The following is a 20,419-nucleotide window of genomic DNA, read 5'->3' as shown; positions in this document are numbered from 1 at the left end:
CCAACTTAACATCTTGTAGTAAAATTAATATTATTATGGAAGTTGTTGGCTGTTTAAAAATCTGTTGGCATCGGATTCAGTTCTGAGCAGAACGAATGTGTCGTCGGTGTACTTGGCATAAGATAAGGGACAGAAGGACAAGAGGAACTCCTCCATTATGTGCTCCCTGGAAATATTGGCAAAGGTGGGGTCTAAAAGTGTTTTAAAGGATTCATAATTAAAATTACAATATATAAAATCAGAGTTAAGAGGGACTCTACATCTAAGCTAACCATATACAAGTTCGAATCTTGTGACAGTACCTTCGTTTTAAGATCTTTGGAGTCTCTTAGGGCATATTCATTCAGGGTCAACGGCTCCAATAAAGGTACCAGAACTTAGCAAGCTTGTATTTGGGAGTATTGTAGGAGGCTAGGATAGCTCGGAGGGGACCTCCTTGCTTGTGGATCTTAGGCAGATCGTACAGGATACCAAATGAGGATTCACTGGAAAAAAAATCATCAGAAATTTTCCCATTAATTATACCTTCGGCATAAAAACCTAATAATCCTGTCTTTTATCTGGTAAATTTCTTGATAGTTGGGTTGTCCAGTTTTAGAGAATTTGGTGGGATCCCAGAGTATAGTGTTCATGTTATCTACGTAGTCACTTAGGTCATTCATAATCCTCTTTCTTGAAAAAGGAAGTGCAGTTGGTTTTTAATTTGGGAAAAGTATTATGAGAAATTACTATTAGTTCATTATGTAGGCGTGAGATATCTTTACATAGATCGAACCTTTTAATTAGGCAAGCAGAAGTCTAACCTGAATGAGGAGAAATTTTTCACTTTTAGAAAGTACATAGTGTGAGAAATTAAAGTATGTATATATGTATATGTATATATATATATATATATATATATATATATATATATATATATATATATATAAATTATATTATATATAAATTATATATATATATATATATATATATATATATATATATATATATATATATATATATATACACATATACTGTATATACATATACCTCACTTGCTAGCCGTGTGGGTTAAGCGTCCACTGTAGTCCTGAGTTCTTGTCCGTCGCTGGTTCGAGCCCACGGGACGACGAACTTATTATCAACTAAAAAATTCCCCTTCTGTAACATATATGAAAATATATTATTTCCGAGGTAGAGCGAATTGGATATTAGAGGATGTTTGTAGCTTACTGATTGTATATGAATCACGGTGATGTGATAAAAAGTCATAATATGGCTGCGTGCGACAAACGCACTACACGGTTAACATGGCAGAGGTGGGGGGATATCGTCTCTAAATACAAACACCTGAGTTCGACGGGAGATTTGTATATGGGAGCCGATATCCACTTATACCTCACTTGCTAGCCGTGTGGGTTAAGCGTCCACTGTAGTCCTGAGTTCTTGTCCGTCGCTGGTTCGAGCCCATAGGACGACAAACTTATTATCAACTAAAAAATTCCCCTTCGGTAACATATATGAAAATATATTATTTCCGAGGTAGAGCGAATGGATATTAAAGGACGACGTTTGTAGCTTGCTGATTGTATATGAATCACGGTGATGTGATAAAAAGTCATATATATATATATATATATATATATATATATATATATATATATATATATATATATATATATATATATATATATATATATATATATATTGTCAAGAAGTGACCAAGTACCTGGTTATCACACAACTAGTTACAAAATCCAAAAATTTACCTCACTCCAGCCAGATACCTGAACCCTCATAACAAGAAAATTACAACAACTGAACACTCTTAAGGGTAACAGTGATCCCTTAAAACTTGCTTATCACTTGAAAAATCAAATTAAGTTTATCAAGTTATATGTGAGGTATTGAGATATACTAGATTAAAAAGGGCATCACTCCATCAAACAACTATAATTGTTTCCCTGGTCTTCATTCACTTCCATTTATGGGAGTAGAACAAAACATACACAAATAACCCTATTCACTGGTGGTCAAAAATGAAACACTGTGTTTTTAAAACTTTAAATACAAAAAATTATTTCAAACTTCAAAAGTTATAATTAGAATTCACAATCTGAAAAATTTACCATTACTTGAAAACAACACATTACTTAATTAATTCTTAAATAAGATTAATTCACAAAACTTTAATTTATCAAGAAATTACGTTAACTAAGCAAAACTTAAACTCATAAGATTTACTCAAGAATTGAAAAAGAAATCTTAACAATTGTAAATCAAACCAAATATGCAATGTTAAAGTATCAACATATGTAAAATGTTAAGTAAATAAATGTTAAATCCCCAACACAAAAGTTTGGGTAACACTATGAAATTGCAAACACAAGAACACAAAAAATGCAAAATCAAGAACACAAAAAAATGCAAAAACGTATACATGTAAAAAATGCACAAAAGATTTATGAACAGTAATTTCACTAAGTCAAAATCTGACACTTATTTTACCATGGTAAAAATAAGTAAAAACCACTTTACGTAAACTTATACAAGTTTCTGAACACTTTTACAAAGCTCTTGCTGCAGCTCAAAACACTATTTTTATACGGCGCCGTTATACTAACAATTTCCAAAAACTCACAGCTTAAATTATATGTCTAGAGTGTGCCCACAAATTTTACTCTCTTCTGAAGGAAGAGGGGATGAGAGAGAGAGAGAGAGACCAACCTAACTACCAAAGCTCTGTCTGAACTGATCAGCTTCTCAAAACTCTACTATGATAATAAACCTGTGTTGCCAGTTAGGCATTTTTGGAAATGGGTCACTCTGGGAGAAAACAGGAATAAACAGAGTTTCTTCCTCGGGAGAAGGGAAAATAAACGAGATAATTTTTTCCCTGGCTCCAAAGAGCTATATAGGCCTGTCCTCTTATCTGTGTAATTGACAGGGATTTCCTGTCTGCACACTTGTCCAAACAGAAAAGGCTTCTGGATCAGGCAGCTTGTCTGACTTGTCATCCCACATCTCTTTAGCTAATAGAGAATTTCCTGTCTTAACACATGTGCAAACAACAAACTTTTAGACTAGCCACTGTTATCAAACTTGTCATCTCATCTTCCTTTATTTGGCAGCTTAAATGTTTTAGGGTCTCTCTCGCATAAAGGATTTCCTGTGGTCACCCATTTGACACCTGAACAGACATTCAGTTGTGAACACAAGAGCCTAACAGGAAAATATATCTAATCACCAGTCACTAGCCCTTTTAGACCTGAGTCCTGATATCTCAACACATGGCAAATACAAGAGAAAATATATCAAAATTAAAAACATTAATTTTACAGAAAACATACATATCTTAAGACATCATTGTAATACATATTATACTGTATATATACAAGTATGTGTGTGTGTATATATATATATATATATATATATATATATATATATATATATATATATATATATATATATATATATATATATATATATATATATATATATATATATATATATATATATATATATATATATATATATATATATGTATGTATGTATGTATGTATGTATGTATATATGTATGTATAATATGAATCATATATAAAATATGGAATGTATGATGAAAATATATAAAATCACGATAAAATCGTGATGAAAATATAAAAGATAAAATCCACAAAAATGAAACACTGGAAACACTGGTGCTGCGAGGCCTTTCGACACTAAGTAAAGGACATAGTTTTGAAAGGCCTCGCAGCACTCCAGTGTTTACGTTTCCTTTGTGGATTTTATCTTTATTTGTATGTATATGTATATGTATATACAGTATGTATATGTGTAAATAATATATATATATATATATATATATATATATATATATATATATATACACACACACATACATACATACATACATACATACATACATACATACACACACACACACACACACACACACACACACACACACACACACACACATGTACATTAACCCTTAGTGGACGGATTGAGCTTCAGTGTGAAGTAAAACAGGTTTGGGGAGGTGGACAGATTGCTCTTCAGTGTGAAGCAGAATTACGCACCACTGTTATGGTAATAATGATTTGAAACCAAGGTGCCAATACTTCTATATGCTATAAATTCACTAATGGCAACTTTTATACAGACGAGAAAGTTCGGCCTGTATCAGTAATGCTTGTGACTTCAAGGGTGAAGGTACCGCATCTCTCTCTCTCACACGAGTCTTTGTGTAAATTTGCTTGTAAATATATGAAGGGGTTGCTGTTGTTTTTGTTTTTGTCTTTTACGATAGTATGTCGGTTGTAAATGTAATTTTACAAAGAAAATTGCAAAGAAATATTAGAAAAAGCATGTAAAAATAAAAAAAAAAAAGTTACTGAATCTTCCTTCTCGTAAACTTACGTGAATATTTTACAACAAATATGCAAAAAATTTGTTACTGCTTTTATTTCTTATCTGTTTTGATATTGTGTGAGGAGTAATAATAATTTCACAAAATCCAAAAAACTTATTTATTAGAAAAAACATATATAAGTTGGTAAAATCTACGATTGTCTTGTAAATGAGGCCCCACAAGGGGTTGCAAATAGTCATTTTCAACTTCTCGTGGAAGGTAGGGAAAATTTTTTAGAATTTTTTTATTTATATAGTGTGAATGTACGTGTCATATTCTTTCCATTGATGTGATTTTTTTTTTATTTTGCCAACCTCAAAGTTTCCCCGGTCTGGGGTGCTGCACATTGATAAATTATGCTGTCCCTTAAGGGTTAAGGGACATTGCACCGTTATCATGTGTAAATCTTGTACGAGTCTTAACCTATCATATTCTTCTTCCAAGAATTTTCCAGACTGACCAAAATAAAAATGTTCAGTGGACTTTATGGGAAGTAGACATGCACATCTCTTATTTTAGGCAGAGTTCTTTGTAACTGCTTTCCTCATTGTTTTGTTGTTCTGAAATGCCTGTTTACAATTATTACAGTACTGTATGTTATTATAAGCAGAAGTTTTATATGAAGCTTTTGATGTTACTCTGTAATAGAAAGTCATTTTTGCCACTCTGAACACATTTTCATATGTATATGAATCTTGTGTTCATAATTACATGTCTCATCATTAATATAATCAAGGCTTATACATGATAAAATATCCTCAAAATATGGATGTGAAATCTGATTTCTTGACTGTATTGTTATTGCCAGAATAAGAGTATTCACAGGCAGGAATGTTGTTATCTGTGTATTCAGAATTTAAACCAATGCCCTAAGTGGAAGCTATTGAAAATAGGTAGGCTACAGTAACTTTCCATTTCCATAGTGAATTTGATCAACGCATCAGTTCATATAATTATCCAAAGAAAATATATACATATTTTTGTTTCTGTGGCAAATTTGAATTTGTTCGTTAACATACCCAAGCCACATTACAATGTTAGGATTGGTTTTGGCTAATTTTACACGCACAAATTAAAAAACTTTGGAGATAGAGGATTTCCCATGGTTGTACCCAGATTTTAGAGTACCATTTCATGTTGAATTCAAATTTACACCTTTACTCTTAGTGAGTTCTGTTATGATATTCTTATTAAATGGTATATCGAGTTGTGTGCTCTCAAAGTTGTAAGGTGAAACTTTTAACAAATTAGCAGTAGGTTCTTTTACGAGTAATACTACATCAAAGCTCACATGCCCAGAATCACTTTTTTTCTGTTCATATTATACGTAAGATGTATTGTTCTTTATATTGATGTCAGAAATGCTACTAACCCATGTGTCAATAATATCAACAAGGTATTTTGCTAAACTGTTTGAATCACAACCAGTCGTGCTAACAATTAGCCCAGCAGGGAATTTTTTATATTAATTTTTCTCTCCATACAAATATGGTAAAGTTTTCACTTCCTCTTATTAGTTCTTTAGTTGTTTTTGTTCAAATTTCTTTTAATGTATTTTTATCATTCAAAAGATTTTTTAGTTTTTCTACTTTTTTTCTGATTTTCACTTACTAGTGCACCTCTCTAGTCAGCTTTCGTCATGTGTGTCTTTATCACCTCTTCGTTCATTGATTAAATATTTCCCTTTACTATATTATGATCTCCACATTAATGTCACTGTACCTCTACCAATTTCATAGTTGCCACAGTGTCCTCTGCACTAACAAGAGCAAAATTTACCCCACAAACTAAAGTCATTGAACTTCGTGATTTTGACTTTCACATGAACATCCTTTCAAGTTCTTTTTTTTTATTTTAAAAGTATTTACTTGTCTTTCCCCAGCCCTACATATTGGTTGAATTAACACCTTTTGAGTTCTGCACATACAGTTAAGAAATGATAGCTGTACCTTAGAATGGCAGAGGCTTTACTGCCATCTGAATACTGCTTCACTCTTGTATGATTAGTGATTCACAGCCTCAGATCTCGGTTTTGACAGGCAGTTAATATGTGTACCTATCAGAAGCTTAAATGATTTTGGTAATATTAAACGACTTATGGGTTGAGAGTCTAATTTTGTGAATGTGTCATTAGAATTATTTTTCTTTGATAGTTACGATAAGTTTGGCCTTAATAAATGTTTTTTCTTTATTTGCAGCTTCAAAAAAGTTGACAAAAAGTGAGAAGAAGAAGATAAAAGAAAAAGCTCAGCACAAGAAGAGGCTTGAAGAAATTGAAGCAAATGAAGCAGAATAAAGGAACTGAAGCTTCTCAGCACGAGAAGAGCCTTGAAGAAATTGAAGCAAATGATGCAGAATAAAGGGACTGAAGCTTCACAGCACAAGAAGAGGCTTGAAGAAATTGAAGCAAATGATGCAGAATAAAGGGCCTGAAGCTTGTCACTTATTAGAAAATGAAGTATTTTGTTAGCATTTAATGTACTGATGCTTTCATATTTGTAATAGTTTCTAGGTTGCAATATACTTAAATAAGCGTCCTTTTTAGAGTTTTATTAGGATCCGGAGATGCCAGAAATCATAATTGAAACAAACTTGGACAGTTTTATGTATGGAAAACAACTGAATAGCTGGTATTAGATTCATTTTAAGAAGATTTAATACCTTTAATATCAGTCGTGTCCTCTAAATAAATATTCTAATATGAATGTAATTCAACATTCCTTTGCTTTTATAAGTTAATAAATATGTCGTTTCAAATACAAAAGAAAATATTATACTTTCAGTATAGCTTGTACATGTAAGCAGATTTATGGAATACTAAAATGTTAACATTAAAAATTTAACTGGTATTGGGTTTTAATATTTCTGGTAGACCGTATCTGGGGCACACTTTCTACCTCTCATTCTCGTTTTGAAAAAGAATCATTTCCATTATGAACTTTATTACTCTCTCTGGGTTTCAACAAAGCTGTCGTTACCTTGAGGTTATGAAACATTCGATAGCTTTTCCTTTGATGGCATGTATATAATACATGAAATCACGTATTGAACAACGAGGTGGTCAAATGTACCTCCATGTCTTGGTGTCATCTGATTAGTATGATGCTTCCACACCAGGCACCCCAAATCTTGGAGCTGCATCTGACAATTATTACCCCAAAAACTATGATGATTTGGCCTTCTATCCATAATTTGCCATACCTGTAGGGGGGTAGTGCCATTAGTGCACCTCGTACGGTGCACTGTAAGCATTACTTGAGGTTCTTTGCAGTGCGCCTTTGGCCCCTAGCTGCAACCCTTTTCTTTTCTTTTACTGCACCTCCTTTCATATTCTCTTTCTTTCATCTTACTTTCCACCCCCTCCTAACAATTGATTCATAGTGCTACTGCGAGGTTTTTCTTCTGTTACACCTTTCAAATCTTTTACTGTCAATTTCCGTTTCAGTGCTGAATGACCTCATAGGTCCCAGTGCTTGGCCTTTGGCCTAAATTCTATATTCAATTCAGTTTATAATTTGCCATGACCGTAATCTCTAATGAACTCACTTTCTTATACTGTCTACTTCTTGTATGAAGAGTACATCTACTCAAAGAGCTATATTTTTGCATTGTTGCTTTTCAGCCTCAGCAGTACCTCTGAAGTTAATATTAATAATAATTTCAGTTGCAGTCCCTGTAAATTAATATATTGTTTTCCTACTAAGCACCCATAAACTGCATGACATTTCTTTTGCTCAGTCAGGCAAACTGTTTGGTAAAGGACTGAAAGGAGTAAGGTGCTTAATTTCACTCTTCTCCAGGAAATCCTCCTAGTATCCAGTGGAGAAGCTGTGGGCGTAGTTCATGAGATATGCACCTTGAATTATCAACAGTTAGAAACATTCAAACAACATGACAGTAGGGTAAACTTAGTTCATTCCTCTCAAAGAAGTAAGTTAACAAAATTCATCAGTAAGTGAAAATATATGGACAGAAAGCAATATTATACCATTCAAAGAGTATGCACATACAACTTTACAAACATTAATATAATCATCAATAATGAATGCAAATATCTGCAAGAAAGAGTGAAGCATATTTAATTTTATCCAGCACCCCCTCTTAATTGAATGGGGTTCACAATTTTATTTATACAGCAAATTTTAACTTAACCTTTGTTATAACTAACAATAACAGCTTCTTATGGTTAGCAGGTTTAGTAAATATATCAGCAGGATTAGAAGCACTATGAACATAGATTTACAAAATCTTTGTAGTACATCCTCACAGATCTCATGTCAATATGCTTAGATTTTTGATGATTGACAGGATTCTTAGCCAATAATAGGACACCTTGATTGTCTGCTCCTAATTGTACAATTTCATAATCTCCGGGCATGTAAAATAATAGCTGACCTCAAAATTTTCCTCCTTGAATAGCAATCATTGTGGCCATGTATTTGGCCTCATAAGGTGAGAGTGCAACTGTCTGTTGCTTCCCACTTTTCTGATATTAGTGGACCAGAGTTATTTATAAATAGCCAGTGATGCTTTTGCGATCTTCGGAAGATCCCCATTCGGTCACAAAACCCAGTGAGATTCAGTGGTGTGTCAAACTTAGTGAAGGTCGAACAGTGGTGAATAGGACCGTGCAAGTGTTTCAGAACATTCTTTGCTTTATTCAAATATGCTTTGGCAGGTTTGGGCTTGAACTGCGCCAATTTTCTTACTACATGTAACAAATCAGGTCTACTACCTGTCATTACATAAATCGGACTTCGTACAATTTTCCTTTAAAAGTTACCACTTCCAAATATATACTAAAATATTTTCTGTTAAAACAGAAATGCTTCTAATAAAAGGAGCCCATAATAACACCAAAAGGGTAGAAAGTTACAGCTATATTTCAGAGAAACTGTCTGTCTGTCTCCCTCAACAGGCCTGTTGAGGGAGACAGACAGACAGTGTCTCAGAAATATAGCTATAACTTTCTGCCTTTTGGGTCTTTTTATGGACTCCATTTATGAGATATAATATATATATATATATATATATATATATATATATATATATATATATATATATATATATATATATATATATATATATATATATATATATATATATATATGTAATTATATAATATATATATATATATATATATATATATATATATATATATATATATATATATATATATATATATATATATATATATATTATAATATACATGTATATAATATACATATATGTAATTATATAATATATATGTATATATATACACATATTTAACCTATATATATATATATATATATATATATATATATATATATATATATATATATATATATATATATATATATATATATATATATATATATATTAATGTCTTATGATAAGTGTGTTTTCTGTAAAATTAATATGTTTTCTGTACTTTTTACATATTTTCTCTTGTATTTGTCATGTTTTGACTGTAATAACTATGATAATAGTGTTTGTTGGAGATGCTAAGTGTCAGATCTTACAAGGATTGCTTTGACTGTGTGATTTTAGGACTGAAATACATTTTGCTGTTAGGATAATTTTTGCACAGCTGGCTCTTGTGAACTCAGGTGTTCAACCAGAGTAATTCCCCTCCATTTCGGAAGGAAGCACTTAAACTGTCATTTAAGAGATATGTGGGATGACAGGTTGAGATAAGCTGGTTTGCCTCTGTGTTTGTACAAGTGTGCTTGCAGGAAACCCTTGTCAATCAAGCAGATAAGAGGACAGGCCTATATAGCTCTCTGAGCCATAGAATAATTTCCTTATCTTTTTTCCCTCTTCAGGGGAAGAAACTGTGTTTATTCCTTTCTTTCCCAGGGAATATTTCCTGGGTGACCCCTTTCTAAAAATGCCTAACTGCCAACCCAGGTTTAATCTCATAGAAGAATTTTGGTAAAACTGATCAGTACAGACTGAGACTCTATAGAGGTTGGTCTCTCTCTTATCCCCTCTTCATTCAGAAGAGAGTAAGATTTGTGGTCACTCTCCCAAACATATAAGTTTTTGGAAACTGTTAATAATATTTAATGCTCCCTTGGTAGCATCTGACATAAGGAAAGAGAGTTAGCAGTGTAACAGGCCTTAGATAAAAGTGTATATTGCTGCAGCGAAAAGGAGTTGTGTAAAAGTGTTTGGAAACTTGTATAAGGTAAAGTGGTTTTTTACTTATTTTTTACCATGGCAAAAAGGTAGATACTTTAAAGAGATTTTGCCTTAGTGAAATTATTGTTGATAAACCTCTTGTGCGCTTATTGTATGTTCTTGTTTTTACTTTTTTTTTGTGTGTGTGTTTTCTTGCGTTTACAATTTCATAGTTTTACCCAAACTTTTGTGTTAGTGATTTAACATTTATTTAGTTAGCACTTTATATGTGGTGATACTTTAACATTGCATACTTGATTTGATTTTCATTTGTTAAGATTTCTTTTTCAAATCTGGAATAAGTCTTAATAGTTTGAATTTTGCTTAGTAACATAATTTCTTGATAAGTGAAAGTTTTGTGAATTAATCTTGTTTAAGAATTAACCCTTAAACGCCTACTGGACGCATCATACGTCGACTAAAATTGTCTGTTGGGTGCCAAGTGGACGTACCGTACGTCGACTATAAAAAATTTCAACCTTCGGTCAACTTTGACTCGACCGAAATGGTCGAAAAACGCAATTGTAAGCTAAAACTCTTACATTCTAGTAATATTCAATCATGTACCTTCATTTTGCAACAAATTGGAAGTCTCTAGAACAATATTTCGATTTATGGTGAATTTAAAAAAACTTTTTCTTACGCCGCAAGTAACTTCGGCCGAAAATTTCAGAAATTCTTTCGTCATTTTGTCGTAATTTTTGCACTGTTCTATATTAGCCGTTACATAAAGTTTTATATATGAAAATGTGCGCAATTTCATGTAAAATACAGCCAAATATAACCCATGGTTGTAGCTTTTATCAGTTTGGAAATATTTTCATATAAACCACGATAACTGCCAAAATTTCAACCTTCGGTCAACTTTGACTTGACCGAAATGGTCAAAAAACGCAATTGTAAGCTAAAACTCTTACATTCTAGTAATATTCAATCATTTACCTTCATTTTGCAACAAATTGGAAGTCTCTAGCACAATATTTCGATTTATGGTGAATTTTTGAAAAAAACTTTTTCCTTACGTCCGCGCCATTCTTTCGTCACATTGTAGTAATGTTTGCACCATTTTATATTAGTCGTTACATAAAGTTTTATATATGGAAATGTGTGCAATTTCATGTAGAATACAACAGAAAATAACCCATGGTTGTAGCTTTTATCAGTTTTGAAATATTTTCATATAAATCACGATAACTGCCAAAATTTCAACCTTCGGTCAACTTTAACTCGACCGAAATGGTAAAAACGCAATTATAAGCTAAAACTCTTACATTCTAGTAATATTCAATCATGTACCTTCATTTTGCAACAAACTGGAAGTCTCTAGCACAATATTTCGATTTATGGTGAATTTCTGAAAAAAAAACTTTTTCGTTACGTCTGCGCGCGGTAACTCGGCCAACATCTCAGAAATTCTTTCAAATCACGTCGTAATGTTTGCATCGTTTTACATTAGTCGTTACATAAACTTTTATATATGAAAATGTGCGCAATTTCATGTAGAATACAACAGAAAATAGTTCATGGTTGTAGCTTTTATCAGTTTTGAAATATTTTCACATAAATCACGATAACTGCCAAAATTCCAACCTTCGGTCAACTTTAACTCGACCGAAATGGTAAAAAAACGCAATTGTAAGCTAAAACTCTTACTTTCTAGTAATATTCAATCGTTTACCTTCATTTTGCAATAAATTGGAAAAGTCTAGCACAATATTTCGATTTATGGTGAATTTTTTAAAAAAACATTTTCCTTATGTCTGCGCGGTAACTCGGCCAAACATCTCAGAAATTCTTTCGTCACGTTGTCGTAATATTTGCACAGTTTTATATTAGTCGTTACATAAAGTTTTATATATGAAAATGTGCGCAATTTCATGTACAATACAACAGAAAATAACTCATGGTTGTAGCTTTTATCAGTTTTGAAATATTTTCATATAAATCACAATAAATAGAAAAAATTCGACTTTCGGTCAACTTTAACTCGACCGAAATGGTCAAAAACTTTAATTGTAAGCTAAAACACTTACAATCTAGTAATATTCAATCAATTAGCTTCATTTTTCAACAAACGGGAAGTCTCTAGCACAATATTTCGATTTATGGTGAATTTTTGAAAAAACATTTTTTACGTCCGAGCGTTACTTAATTCATGCATCATTTTGTGATAATATTTTCTCTGTGTTGCTTTGATCGTTTTACAATTTGTTATATACCAAAATCATTGCAATTTAGTGTACAATACAAAGAAAAACAAAATAACCCGTTAGCTTCAACTGTTTTGCTCACAGCTCGATTTGTATAAAATTATATATGAAAATTTTTTTTGCCCTGTCATATATTTCAATATTTATATATGATAATGATATTTTTTTCCATTTCTGATGGTTGCATACTAAACTTCAGGCAATGACAAAACAAATGAGCCAAAAATGAACTCTTAATCTTAAAAACTAAGCGTGCTGTGATATTTTGAAAAAAACTTTTTTTCCGCTTCAGCGCTAACTCACCGAACGCCGCCGGCATACAGGAGACGTTTTTGTAAATAGAGGCTCGGCGTTTAAGGGTTAATTAAGTATTGTGTTGTTTTCAAGTAATATTAAATTTTATCAGATTGTGAATTCTTATTATAACTTTTGAAGTTAGAAATAGATTTTTATATTTAAAGTTTTAAAAGCACAGTGTTTCATTTTTAACCACCAGTGAATAGGGTTATTTGTGTATGAGGTAAGTGATAAACATGTTTTGTTCTCCTTCAGAAGTTTTTTGAAGTGAATTATGACCAGGGAAACAATTACAGTTTTGTGATGGAGTGATGCACTTTTTTTTATCTAGTATATCTCAATATCTCACATATAACTTGATAAACTTAATTTGATTTCTCAAGTGATAAGTAAGTTTTAAGGGATCACTGTTACCTTTGGAGTGTTCAGTTGTAATGTTATTGTTATGAGGGTTCAGGTATCTGGTTGAAGTGAGGTAAATTTTTGGATTTTTTGAATATTTGTTTAATAACCAGGTACTTGATACACTTCATGACAGTATTATTTGGTGTCCAGAGCTGGGAGAAGAAAACAAAATATAACTATGATTTATGGTTATATGGGTGGTGTTAGGGATATATTTTGATAGGAGAGTGACCACATACTTATTTTGAATTGTATTGTAAAATATTTAGTTGAGTAAATTAGAGGAAATGGCTCTGTTCGAAGTTCAGAAGTTTTTAGCAGCTCCATCCAACCAAGAGTTATCTGAGTCTAACCTGACTTAGGCACAGTGGACTGTCTTAGCAGTGGCATGTGGGGGTAATGTGACTATAGTACATTCACATCAGCCATGCATTTGGTGCCTAGTGCCGTCCCTTACGACGCTCCTGATTGGCTAGTGGTCAGCCAATCACAGCACTGGAAAATGGCCAGCCTGCAGTCTCTCTCAAAACTCCAGACAGTGAACGTCTCCGCTCCGACACCTGAAGAACGTCTTTCAAAAGTTATAACTTTCATTACACCTCAGTTTTACCCAAAGAATAGTAGTGTTTCCCAATTTCATCACTAAACATGTCAAGCCAATGGCTGAAGGATTATAGATATATGAATTATTTACTTCAATAAACTTAATGGTAAGATATTTGATAGTGAAATTAAACAAGAAATTTTTAATGATAAAATGTATTCTTTCATTCCTTACATGGCATCGCAGTGCATTCATCATTTATCGTCTTGTCTCATAAAATTTCGTAGCTTAAATGTCATGGATGGCAATGCTGCCTAAAAAGTATGGGTAGGGCTATCAATCAATATGAAAATAACAAGCAAGCGATTAAAAATATTAAAATGTGCGGGATGCACGCATGACTATAACATATATCCGGGCAACCAGCCAGCTCTTTACACATTCCTTAGGCCTACTCCTGCAGGAATCTCTTGCTTTAAACTTGTTGTTACTTGGGGCCACACTTGAACGACGCTTGTATGTCAGATCTTGCATTCAAGTTCAATAAACAAGCCTAGGATCATGTAATGACTCGTCTATAGCCATCTGCAATCAGCTACACTTCTAATATTGTGAGCCTCCTCGCTCCCCTACAAAAAAAGTTACATACACATACCATACTTTTCTATGTATCTACATATGTCTGTAGTCTATAATTACTCATTTTAATTGTTTTCCGTATCGCGGCCCCTGATAGGTGCTACCGTAGGCCTACTGTCAAGTGCAGCTGGTCATACCTGTATAGAGAAGTTACCTCTGTTCAGACGGCCATAGATGAGTCATTACATAATCCTAGGCTCGTTTATTGAACTTGAATGCAAGATCTGACATATAAGTGTCATTCAAGTATGGCCCCAAATAACAACAAGTGAAAGCAAGAGATTCCTGTAGAAGTAGGCCTAAGGAATGTGTAAAGAGCTGGCTGGTTTCCCGGGATATATGCTATAGTCTGCGTGCATCCCCGCACATTTTAATATTCTTAGTCGCTTGCTTGTTATTTTCATATTGATTGATAGCCCTACCCATACTTTTTAGGTAGCATTGCCATCCATGACATTTAAGCTACGAAATTTTATGAGACACAAGACAATAAATGATGAATGCACTGCGATGCCATGCAAGGAATGAAAGAATACATTTTATCTTTAAAAATTTCTTGTTTATTTCACTATCAAATATCTTACCATTAAGTTTATTGAAGTAAATAATTCATATATCATTATAATCCTTCAACCATTGGCTTGACATGTTTAGTGATGAAATTGGGAAACACTATTATTCTTTGGGTAAAACTGAGGTTTAATGAAAGTTATAACTTTTGAAAGACTTGTTCCTCAGGTCTTGGAGCAGAGATCTTTACTCTCCGGAGCTTTGAGAGAGACTGCACACTGCCCATTTTCCAGCACTGTGATTGGCTGACCACTAACCAATCAGGAGCGTTGTAAGGGACAGCGCTAGGCACCAAATGCACGGCTGATGTGAATGTACTATAGTAGTATGATTGAGGCACAAATCAAATGTTTTGCAATTCAAGCAGTGATAGACTCTGGTAAAGTAGATAGAGAGTTAAATAAGGCATATGAATTGTTGAATGCAGCTGAGATAGAATTTACATATAAGCAAGGGCAAGAGAATGAGAACAGTGATGCAGAGGCAGATCTTAGACATTTAAAAACAGAAGAAAATTTGTGTAGAATGAAGGTGCTAGAATCAGAAGAAAAGTTCTTTAAGCTGCAGATGCAGGCTGAAAGAGAAAAGGAAGACAGAGAAAGAGCAAAAGAAGAGAGGGAAAGAGCTAGGAAGCAAGAAGAACATGAAAGGGAGTTGGAGTTAATCAAAGTTCAATCCACATTACCAGTTAGTAGTCTTAGAGCAATATCTGAGAGGAATTCCTGAACACATAAGAGCTTATTTAAGAGAGAGAGAGAGAGAGAGGTTAAGAAACTTGACAAAGCTGCTACACTGAGTGAGGATTATAATATTATAAGTAGCAGAAGGAATTATAATGTCAAGTACCAGAATCAACAACTCTCAGGTTACAGGTCTCAATCGAAATTTAAGAACATTGATGTAAGAAACCCTTCTAGTGGCTATGCCAGTACAAAGCTAGGATATACCCTTCAGCAATCGAATGGTAAACCCTCACCTTCCAGTTTCTCAAGGCAGTTACAGAAGACTAATGTTGTCTGCTACAAGTGTGGAAGAGTAGGACATTATAGTCGAGATTGTTGTGAGACGCAACAGTAGACCAAGCCAGTTGGAGAAGTGGTAAAAGGAAACCAGGTGAAGCAAGTGTTCCCTGTGGTGAAGCAAGTGTTCCCTGCTCTAAACACTGAGACTAGACAAGCAATGTGTTTAGCAACCAGTGAAAATGTAACCTCAAGCAGTGAGTGGCTGAGCAGTGCGGAGGCTTTTAAACCATATATGTATGAAGTTATGCTGACAGCTCCCTCCTTGAGTGTGCAGGTACCAGTCAAGATATTACGTGATACAGGGAGTAACCATAGTGTGGTGGTTAGTGATGCTCACCCACAGTTGGAGAAGAATCTCACTGGAGACTCAGTTATTTTGAAGGGTATAGGAGGAGAAGAAGTAACTCCTATATGCCGCTTGCATCTGTCCTGTAAATTGGTGACAGGGAGTACTGATTTTGCTGTAAAGGACTCACTAGCTGTTGAAGGTGTGCATGTTTTACTGGGTGATGAAGTTGGTGGTGTACCCTTTGTTCCTTGTCCCATAGTGACAGACAAACTGTTGAGGATTAGTCCTATGGTAGAGATAAAGAAGAAAAACCCCCACCTGTTTCCAAGTTGTGTAAGTACCAGGAGTATGAAAAGAACTACGTATGGAAGTGAAGGAACTGAGGATTTACTTGTACCAGAAGGATCAAATGAAGGATCTCTGAGCTTAGAAGAGCTGTTCCAGGAAAGTGAAGGTTTCCCTAGTGTTAGTAATGAAGAGATTACCCCAGCAGAAGAGGGTCCTGTTGTTACTGAAGAGACTCAGTGTAGTCAAAGTGTTCCTGAAGATAGTAGTGAAGCTACAGTAGCAGAGTTGGCAGATATTGAGAGTTCAATCCTTGAAGTTGGTCAAGTGACTAGAGAGAAGCTAATAGAACTAGAGAAGAAGGATACAACGTTGGCTGATTTGTTCCTCAGAGTTGTTGATCAAGAAGAGATGCAACAAACCTGTTGTTGCCTAAAGGAAGGATTGCTAATGAGGAAGCATCGATCTGCAGATATTCCAGGAAATTCTGATGGGGGGAATATCATCAAATTTTGATTCCATATCAGTTGAAGAAGCAAGTGGTAGCAGTAGCGCACGAGTCTGGACATATGGGAATCAGGAAGACTGTTGAGAAGATTATGAAATATTTTTTCTGGCTTGGACTTCACAAGAATGTTAGCAGATTTTGCAGAGAGTGTCATACATGCCAGATAGCTGGAAAACCGAATGAAACTATTCAGAAAGCCCCCTACAACCCATAGAAGTTAGAGGAGAACCCTTTAGCAAGGTGATAATAGATGTGGTTGGACCTCTTCCGAAAACGAAGAAAGGACATGAGTATCTGTTGACATTAATGTGTCCAGTAACAAGGTATCCTGAGGCGATTCCTGCAAGAAGTATAAGTGCAAAGGTAATTGCTGAGAAGTTGGTGGAATTTTTCTCCAAGTTTGGAATACCAGAAATTGTGCAGAGCGATAGAGGAACGAACTTTACTTCAAAATTATTCCAGGATGTGATGAACTTGTTAAGAGTGAAACAACAGTTATCAACTGCTTACCATCCAGAGACTCAAGGAGCCTTGGAAAGGTTCCAGAAAGCCCCCCTACAACCCATAGAAGTTAGAGGAGAACCCTTTAGCAAGGTGATAATAGATGTGGTTGGACCTCTCCCGAAAACGAAGAAAGGACATGAGTATCTGTTGACATTAATGTGGCCAGTAACAAGGTATCCTGAGGCGATTCCTGCAAGAAGTATAAGTGCAAAGGTAATTGCTGAGAAGTTGGTGGAATTTTTCTCTAAGTTTGGAATACCAGAAATTGTGCAGAGCGATAGAGGAACGAACTTTACTTTAAAATTATTCCAGGATGTGATGAACTTGTTAGGAGTGAAACAACAGTTATCAACTGCTTACCATCCAGAGACTCAAGGAGCCTTGGAAAGGCTCCACCAGACTTTGAAGAGTATGTTAACAAAGTACTGTAATCAATCAGGAAGGGAATGGGATGCTGGTTTACCTTTGATGTTATTTGAAGTTAGGAATGCTTACTAAGAAAATATGGGATGTTCACCAAATGAAATGAAGATTATTGCAGAGATTGGTAAGAAAATGAAGAGGAAGTCCAAGGAGAATATGTGAAGAACTTGAGGAAAAGGTTAAGAGAAATTAGAAAGTTCTCTTTAGAAAATCTGAAAATAAGAGAAAATGAAAAGGAATTATGATGCTAAGACTAAGCTAAGAAATTTTAGTGTTGGACAGCAAGTTCTAGTGTTCTTACCAGTGAAAAGATTTCCCCTTATCAATAAGTTTCAAGGTCCTTATAGGATAATAGAGAAACTAAGTGATTGAACTTATGTGATTGAAACACCAAGGAGAAGGAAACGACAGAGGAAGATACATGTGAACCTTTTGAAACCTTACTTCTCAGAGACTAGAACTGAAACATTGTCTATAACCCAAAAAACTTCGTCTACAAAGGACGATGATGGCTACGAATTGGGAGCTGAAAACAAGATGAACAGTTCTTCAATATTGGAAAATTTGGAGAACAAACTAAAACATCTGAGTGTTGAACAAAGCAAGGAATTAAGTGAAATGATTCAAAGTTTCCCTGAAATCTTTGCAGATGTACCTAGGTGTACCAACTTGACAAAGCATGAGATAAAGATCAGAGAAGATGGCAAGCCTTTTAAACAGAGAGCTTACCGTGTATCACCTTTTCATCAAGACGTTTTGAAAAAAGAAGAATATTTATTGCAGCATGGATTAGCAGAACCCAGTTCAAGTCATTACAGTTCTCCTTGTGTGTTAGTGAAAAAACCAGATGGCTCATTTAGGATGTGTAGTGATTATAGGAAACTGAATTCCATCAATGTGGCTGACAATTATTGCCTTACCTCTTATTGATCAATTACTTGATAATATTGGGTAAGCCAAGTTTGTTTCTAAAATAGACTTGTTGAAAGGATATTATTAAATTCCCTTAGATGAGGATGCTAAGTTGCTGTCAGCTTTCATTACTCCTTTTGGACTGTATCTATGTATACCATGTTGTGTAGAGAGAGAGAGCATTTCTGGGTTTTCCGACCTGTGTCACCCGGTGAAATAACCTTTCAGCACTTATTTCTAGGTAAAGCTATTGCTACATATACCAGAGAAAAGCTAAAAAGCTAAGCTGGAGTTACTACCCCCAGTGCGAGCTCCATGAAATGGAGTCGTGTATGAGAAAGGGTGAGATTGTCACAATCACAGGCCTCCGCCTGTAAACATTCCCAGTGTCAAAAGTCCCACCGAGTGAGGTGCCGTTACAAAACCCCGCACCACTCGCGGACTGTAAACAAACCGGCGCCACCAACATTCCATTTTTAGCACACGTTCGCTATTGTTCTGTTTGTGTGTGCGCTTTTTGTAACCCAATTTTGGTTCAACAATGGCATCCTCCAGGATTCTTCTTCACCTAAGTTGAGTACCATCTCTGTTTTTTATTTTAGGCGGTTGAGGCTCCTTATTTCCCTCTAATTTAATAATTAGGGGGATTTATAATGCCCGCCTCGTCCACCTTCTCCTGGCCCCATGTGACCTTCAGTCTCGGTGCGGGATTTTTATGTCGGGGCTTCGTTCCCCCTTCATTTTCTTACTGTTGTGCCTTTTTGCTTATCCAATATTCAATTGGGCATTTTTATTGTTGTTTTATTACCCTTCTCTGGGGAAGTTCGGGTCCCTGTCGTTTAGGCTACGAGTTTTCCCGCTCGGGCCTATCCGCTCTTTATCAATTCTTATATGTGTTGTATTTTGGACCCTCACTTCCTCCAGTGTTTAGGTATATTATTCAAGATGGTACAGTTATGCTTATTGGGTTTATTTTTAGCCTAGCGCACGGATGTCTTTGATATTTTCGGATTATATCCTTTGTTTTTAATCTGGAAGGTCGGACATTTTCCCTCCGCGCTCATATTGTGTTGGGTTTGGTCCTCCCTTCTACATATGTCCGTATGATTATTTGAATTATTGATTTATTTTATTTTGCCTAGGATAGGTTAACTTTTAGGCTAGTTGGGTAGATACCTTCTCCCCCTGGGCTTCCTCTGTCAGCCAGCCGGCTGTGTTAGGTTAGCCTAGGAATTAGGCTGTGGCGTTCTGTTCCC

The 20,419-nt window shown here is 34.6% G+C and overlaps 1 protein-coding gene across 1 annotated transcript in view; it reads left to right on the top strand.

The window, feature by feature from the left end:
* Ice2 (Interacts with the C terminus of ELL 2) overlaps positions 1–6,927 on the top strand; it is a 272,986-nt gene extending 266,059 nt beyond the window's left edge. The window contains exon 5 of the mRNA XM_067113127.1: positions 6,589–6,927. Within this exon, the coding sequence (XP_066969228.1) occupies positions 6,589–6,686 (98 nt within the window). The 3' untranslated portion in view covers positions 6,687–6,927. The remainder of the gene's footprint in view (positions 1–6,588) is intronic.
* The last annotated feature ends 13,492 nt before the right edge of the window (positions 6,928–20,419 follow it).

This window comes from Macrobrachium rosenbergii, chromosome 12 (assembly GCF_040412425.1).
Source record: "Macrobrachium rosenbergii isolate ZJJX-2024 chromosome 12, ASM4041242v1, whole genome shotgun sequence".
Taxonomy (NCBI): Eukaryota; Metazoa; Arthropoda; class Malacostraca; order Decapoda; family Palaemonidae; genus Macrobrachium; species Macrobrachium rosenbergii.
This window is presented reverse-complemented; position numbering and strand designations above follow the sequence as displayed.